Source organism: Schistocerca gregaria, chromosome 2 (assembly GCF_023897955.1).
Source record: "Schistocerca gregaria isolate iqSchGreg1 chromosome 2, iqSchGreg1.2, whole genome shotgun sequence".
NCBI classification, from domain to species: Eukaryota; Metazoa; Arthropoda; class Insecta; order Orthoptera; family Acrididae; genus Schistocerca; species Schistocerca gregaria.
The window spans coordinates 199,725,021-199,732,604 of record NC_064921.1 but is presented as its reverse complement, the minus strand read 5'-3'; the positions used below and the strand labels follow the sequence as shown (position 1 = coordinate 199,732,604).

Sequence of the window (7,584 nt, the reverse complement as noted above, 5' to 3'; positions counted from 1 at the left end):
TTTTCCACACAAAAAAGAGAACATGGATTTTCTTGAATTAGAGTGCCAACTACTAAGAATCAAAACATATGTTTGAGACAAAATGTTCGTGGTTTTTTTTATGTAGACTCTGATTCTGTAATAAAGAATATGGTCCCCATTTGAAATTTGAAATCCCCCCCCCCCCCCCCGCTCCACCCCCAGGGGGTTAATTTTAGCACCCACATATGTGTCCCCTCGAAAATAATCAACTTTGAATTCTACACATTTTTTCGTGTGAAGCTTATTTTTCGAGTAATTCTGGTTTGTCAACTTAAAATTTACACTTTGTATATATGAGCCATTATTTGCTTAAAAAAACTGTTTGGGGTAAGGTGTTCCTACTACCGTTGGGGGTGAAAATGAGAAGGGATGATATGTAGAAAATTCCGAAAACCACCGGTTGGTAACTCTTTCTAACAATTACCGATTAGTTACTGGTAGCATTACAAGTCTTCTTAGAATTCATATGAAACTTCTGGGCGAAATCCGCTGGAGCTATGGACGAAATACATGTGACATATACATACACACACTGCGTGTGTGTGTGTGTGTGTGTGTGTGTGTGTGTGTGTGTGTGTGTGTGTGTGTGAGTGAGAGAGAGAGAGAGAGAGAGAGAGAGAGAGAGAGAGAGAGAGAGTGTGTGTGTGTGTGTGTGTGTGTGTGTGTGTGTGTGTGTGTGCGCGTGTGTATGTGTGTGTGTTTGTGTGTTTACGTGACATGCGTATGCGAAGGAAATAGCGAGCTAAAACCTACCTCTAAAAAAACTGAATTAATATCAAATGTATAAACATACTTATAGTCGTTCCACAGGAACAAATGCTCTGATATATATTCACAAACAGCCATGACAGAGTAGACAAAACATGGCCTCTACGACGTTTCTAATTGCAAACAGCAATTAAAGCTACCCTGCAATTATGTTTACTGCACGCTGGGTCTTGTCTCACTCATGCTACGCGAAAGGAAACTGCTCTCTTAATGCCTCGGCATGCGCATTAGTCAGTCACCATAACCCGTAGCTAGAAGGGCGGCTATAGAGAGAGAGAAAGAGACGGAGGAGCAAACATCAGTAATCAGAAGATAACATCTTGTCTTTGCTTAGGAACATTTTGCAAAAGCTTCTGGTGTCTTTCTGTCACCTAGATTAAGATTTAAAACATTGTTTGAATAATTCAGCATACCTCTGCTTACTTACTACGGGTAGTTACTTACTTTTTCTTTACAAAAAATGGCTCTAAGCTCTATGGGACTTAACATCTGAGGTCATCAGTTCCCTAGACTTAGGACAACTTAAACCTAACTAACACAAGTTCATCACACATCCATGCCTTAGGCAGGATTCGAACCTGCGACCGTAGCGGTCGCGCGGTTCAGGACTGAAGCGCCTAGAACCGCTCAGCCACCCCGGCCAGCTGTTTTAATGTAGCCATTGGTTACCTATACTATATTATGGTATAGTATATGTATTGCACAATTTTTTTAATATGTAACGATACGTCTTCATCAGTTTTCACAGTGCATTATTATATTATGGGTGCAGCTGTCATGTGCTTCGATTTCATCTACAGTTCTATACTACCACACATTAATTACTAATTATACTGAAAGATCGAACCAAGCTAGAAGTCACATGAAGACAATCAAATAATAGAAAACTTGTTTTGCTGTTACTCATCACGAAACTGCTTTCACAATATATTGCGATGTCGCTTTGCTGTTGTGTTGTAGATCATTTCGTTACCTTCATCTCAAAATGACGAGCACATCACAGTGCCATACTGATGTAAGGGAAATCCGTGAAGTACCTGCAAGATATTACTTTTTGCAGTTTACTTGTGTTATAAATGTCACTTATGTTTTCGAAAATTAACAGGTTTTACGTCGATAGCAGAGTAATGAACATGCACTGTTCACACACATTGAATTCTGAGAGCAAAGCAGCTGTTAAACTGTTGAATGAAGCGGCAGTAACTGATAGCAACATTTCATTCGAGGGCGAGATCTGCTTCAAATTAAGCTATGGATTTATGGATGTATCTGACTACTCGTGAGATAAATTTCATCAGACCGCTAATGTCTCAGACGTGTTTGTGTTACGGTCTTTCTAATGCAATCTTTACAGTTTTTTCTTTCTGTATTACGTATATGGCATGTCTCCTGGCACCGTAGACACACACACACACACACACGTAAAAGGTTAGAGTACAGAAAATGTGTTTCGGTGAAACCTGATGTACAAAGTCTGTAGTGATGCTGAGATGGCTATCTGGAAAGTGAAGCAGAAAGGAACTATACGGCAACTCACCTTGTGCACGAGTTTCCAATCCAACACCGCCTACGTGAACACCGAACATCGCATATCGCCGCCGACAAACGAGCAGACGCTAACGGCCACTTAACCTTTCTCGCGCCACACACACGCACAGGTATTGAGAGAGAGTGCGAGAGAGAGAGGGGAGAGGGGGAGGAAGAGGCGTGCTAGCACACGTACATAAGCGTAAGTATCAGACTCTGCAGTGTATGAGAGTGCAACAGACGTTAAACGCCTTATTTATTAAAACGAGAATAAAAATAGTGATTTGCGCTTGACGACTAGACCGTAATTGGCCCATGTACTTCGCCGAACTCGGTTCAGAGGAATTTAAATTGGCAACTAGCATCAACACTCTGTGAGCGCGCGTGCAGGAACACGAACACACACACACACACACACACACACACACACACACACACACACACACACGGAGCACCAGAGCGGGGGTGGGTGAAGTCAAGGGATAATGTGCCCATCTGTGGGCTGGCGGAAGAGAACAGCTGAATCATGTAGTGCGGACCTAAAACGCACGGTATCTCAGCTTGCGCTTAGTAATGGAACGACGAATACAGAAAAACTCTGGAATTACAGGAATCTTTCAACAATGAAAGAAGGAGTCAAGTAATCAGAATACTGAGAAAAACGAGGCTGAATATTTGCTAACACCAAGTGGAAATAATAAAAATGAAACATTAAATGTTAAGCATCCAAATGAGATGTTTGTGTTAACATGAGTATAAGGCATATTTTCAGTTTATTCACAGTACTGCTTAACTAACGAATTGAAGAAACAGTGAACGAAGTGAAAGAAAGTATCTAATCACACACCGTCACTGAAAACTACATGTGAAATGTCCCCACGAGCATGAAAAATTTAATGCAATAACTGCCAACAATGCTTAACTGAAATTTAATGGAAGCATATAATATTTCAACACAAGTTTTGTAGAATTAATTCTTTAAGCCGAGTTTCCTCAACCATCAAATTTTTGAGTTGTCACTGTTCTTGGTTCGAGAATACCCATTACCTTTGTTCGCAAGTAAGAACTACTGATTTGAAATGGGTTAAGGATAAACAGAGCTGAGATAAAAGTGGTGATGAACAGGAGACACCAGAACAGCGAATGCTGTACATCAAAACTAGTAATATAATAGTGGTAGAAGAGGTTGACTGAAGACTGTTCACAAGGATTATAAGGTTGAAATTCGCGAATCTCTACTTTGGAAAAGAAAATTTTTACGGAAGTGGAAAATGAATCACGGAGAAAGTGGCGTGAAAGCAAGTGGCTAAATTTGTAATTTTACGGTACAGCAGGCTATTAGAAATACAATGCACATACGAAGTAAAAATCAAAAATATGAAAAAAACAGCAGAGAATTAAATTCCAGGCTAACACTTTTGAGAATAAATGACAGGTTAGTGATACATCTACGAGGACAGCAAGGAGTAGTTAAAGTGGCACAGGAATCAGCAATGGAAAGAAGGATTCCTAGACGATTATTAGGACACACAAAACAGATTATCTAAAATGTTGGTTGTCTCAAGTACACAAGGATGAAAATACTTGCAATAGACTTTAACCAGAAAAAAGAGGAGATTGATGAAATATCTACCCAGTTTTTCAAGAACAGTTTTATGGCGACAAGAAGTAACATGAAAGAACAAATCTTCAGTAGCTGGAAAAGATGCAAACAAATTATCAAAATTGTAGGTAAAATGTCAAAATAAAATGATTAATAGACAAGAAACCGATATGGAGAACGGTCTAAACCTTTTGAAGAATGGTGAACAAAAAAGGAAGGAGAAGAAAATCTCACAATTGTTAACATAAGTAGGCGCCGCACGTGGTAGCAAGCTTATCAAAGAGCAAAGCCCTCCAATCAATTTCTGTTGCAATGCACTAAAAGTCCTCTTTTCCTCTCTCTCAGAGTTAAATTTAAAGGTAAAAACTAGCCCACGCGTTAAACGCTGGTAATTACCGCTCAGCGAGAGGGCAGTGCGGGACGTAAAGTGTAATTATCACCGTTCTTCGGAACTAAACGTCCGACCTCGTAACGAGACCGGGCTGGAGCTGCTTAACATGTATCACGTCAATTATATCCCTCTTCTCGACGTCTGACGTACGTCAATAATTATTGGCGGTCTTGTGCCGCGGTGGTGCGAAATTCAGGTTTTCAGTTACCGGAACGGCAGGATACCGACGAACCTGGTAGATTAAGTATTCCTAGACAGTAAAATTATAGCTGTGGGGTTACCCAATAAAGTGAAACTGCGCCAGTAGTAACTCAACACCGTAGCAAGTTCTAGTAACACAAATATCTGCTAATTGTAATTCAAAGCCAAGACATACGGTACCACAGCAAAAACATAAATATTTGACACACTGATTTGAACTAAATTCACTCTGCGCAAAAACAAAGACGCTGTTTGCCCAATAAAGTAGACATTTAGAACCGCCACTGTAGTACACCACATGAACTCAGTTTTATAAAACATTAATCATCAGTTTATATATTTCAAATTGTGAGATGGATGGGGAGGGAGGATAATTGATGGAAAATTGTTACATGATGCAAAACATTTATTTCAAAACAACGTTTTGTAGTGGTAATCTCACATCTATAAAGTAATTTACACATATTTACAGTAGTTTACATGAAAACGGACTTCCGACTGACGTCTAACATTGAGCACAATACAGTCCTGTTTTCAAAAATCCAACAACTATGTAGCATTCGTAATTACGTCTTGAGCACATCAATAAAAAAATATTTTAATTCTCAGTGTATAAATATTAAACAGGAACAAATAGATCATTATTATTAACTATCACAACCATAATCTCAGCAATTACTTTTAACACGACGATTTTATTCTGGGTGAAAATAGTAAGAAAAAGTTATGCTTTATGATTAAATAACTTTCATTATTTTTACTTTTGAAAAATATGGCATGTGTATAAAATCGTTTGGCAGTTCCGCCATTAAAAAACTCATGAGACAAGCTGTGCATTTATTCACTAACAAAATTTAAAAAGACAGGAATAGAAATCTGTAGCAAAGGACTGAAGACATTTCTGAATTTTGACAACAAATTTAAAGATCAACGTGCTATTACTGTATGTGTAGAAAATATTCGAAATCGTTAACTAATGTCGAATGTAAATGCAAATATTTTGAAAAATAATAGGTGTTATTTTATTGATTAAAGTGGAGGAAGTTACTTTTCTTCGAAAACTCGGATTTTAGATGATGGTTTCGTAATATCTACGGAAGTAGATATGTTTACGAACTGTGTCTACTTACATAAACTTTTCAATGATGATTTTCAAACTACATGGGATGTTCGAAATGTCGCAAAGAATTACAGTAATGTTTATGCTTTCCCATTTCTATCGTTTTCCGACAGCAGGTATCACTCATAAATACCAAAATACATGAACAGAAAAAAAGTGGAAACTCACATTGCACTGACTTCCGTAGCTTTTCCTGGACTACTTTCTTACAAAACTAAAAGCAGTACTTGTTGTCACTTACTGCGGAGAAAACACAAAGTAAATCCACTGTATTACAGGAGTAACAGTTACCAGTTAGGAACGGTCACAGGACGAGCACAGGCAGCGGGCGCTACGATGTATTGCACCGATGCGAGAGCTCCGTACCCACGTTGTCGGTAACGCTGGCTACGTCAACGCGTGGTAGCTATGCACTCAGCCGCGACGCTGCTCTTCACTCGCGCTGCAGCAACTCGTAGAGCGCCGCGATGTACGTCTGCGCCATCTGCAGCGTCTCGAACTTGGACAGCTTCCGGTCGTTGCCTAGCGACGGAACAACATCGCGCAGACGGTCGAAGGCGTCGTTGAGGCTGTTCATCCGGCGGCGCTCCCTGGCGTTCGCTGCAAGCCGCCGTTTCCGCATTATCTCAAGTCCCGTAGGACCGTGGTGGTGGTGACTGTGGTGGTGGTGGTGGTGGTGGTTGTGATGACTGTGCTGGTTGTGGTGTTGGGTTTGACTGACAGGCGTCTTTTGCAGAGACGCGGACCTTTTGGTGCTGATGCTGTACTGGGCCGCGGGGTATTGCGTCAGTGACACTCCCTGCTTGGCCGCATCGTCGAACTTTTGCGTGACAGCTGGAGTCGGAGGTATGGGCGCTGATTGCTGGTGACTATGATGGTGCTGAACGTTCTGGTGATGGTACTGGTTATTATTTTCAGCGCAATGACTGCTACGGTGCGACTGATTGTGCTGGGGGTACTGACTGGGGTTGTTGCGGTGGTTGTCGAAAAAGTCGTCGTGATACTCTTCCAACCGCTCGTTGAAGTCTCCGTCGCTTCCGTACAACGGGTACTGCCAGAAACCGTCGTCTTGGAAGTTAGACAGCAGACCGACGCCATTGTCTCCGCCTGTACAGCTTCGGTGACAGTAACTGGAGTCCTCCGCTCCGACGTTTCCGCCTCCTTGCTGAAATTTTCCCGACACGAACGGGTACGTGGTGACGGGGTTGTTGACGCAGGTGGGGCTGGGCGTCGAAGTGAACGAAGACGCGTACAGACTGTCCGGACTGGACACGGGGCTGTGGTAGCCGTCAGACGCGCCGTCGGCCGCGGCCGACGAGCAGTGGCTGCCGATGTAGACCGCGGAAGACATGCTACCGGCGCGGGGTCCGCAGCGGCACTGCGCGAGGAGAGCGGCGGGCACGCGGTGCGCTGCCGTACTGACGGCGCGCCGCTCCTCCGCCAGGCTGCTGCGGCCCGGTCACGTGACCCAAGGACAGCCTTCCAGAGGTTTTCCTTCATCTCGCGCTGGGCGGGGAGCGCCCACAGCAGCCACCACCCTGCATCCATCTCTTCTCTCTCTCTGTCGCTCCACTTCTGCCTCCCCCCACCGAGCGCTCATCATCTGCGAGCGCTCCCCGGCGCCTACCTGCCCGCTACTGCGTGCCATACGCCGCCCGGCGATACGTTCCGCCGGCGAAGCCTGGGGAATGTTTCGTTAATGCATCGCTCGCAACTTGACCTTACACAAACCTTCGGAAATTATTTTAACGCCGGTGGGGAGTAGCTCTCGATTGGTTCACCTCTTACATTAGCAACAGACAGCAAACAGTCATCATTCACAGTGTTCAGGATGGCTGTGATGTGGGGTCAAGTGGGGGAAGAGCGGGGGGGGGGGGGGGGGGGGGCGGTGCCCCAAGGATCAGTGTTGGGGCGACTCCTGTTCTTTATTTATTTAAATGATATGCCCTCTAG

The 7,584-nt window shown here is 43.2% G+C and overlaps 1 protein-coding gene across 1 annotated transcript; it reads right to left on the bottom strand.

The window, feature by feature from the left end:
• Positions 1-4,947: 4,947 nt before the first annotated feature.
• Positions 4,948-7,010, bottom strand: LOC126335619 (uncharacterized protein DDB_G0281497-like). Its single transcript, XM_049999073.1, has one exon. The coding sequence runs from the start codon at positions 6,980-6,982 to the stop codon at positions 6,065-6,067; it is 918 nt and encodes a 305-aa protein (XP_049855030.1). The 5' UTR covers positions 6,983-7,010; the 3' UTR covers positions 4,948-6,064.
• Between the last annotated feature and the right edge of the window lie 574 nt (positions 7,011-7,584).

What these genes read in the sequence shown, in the direction of transcription:
- LOC126335619 (XM_049999073.1), bottom strand. Translation starts at nt 6,982, where the DNA reads ATGTCTTCCGCGGTCTACATCGGCAGCCACTGCTCGTCGGCCGCGGCC.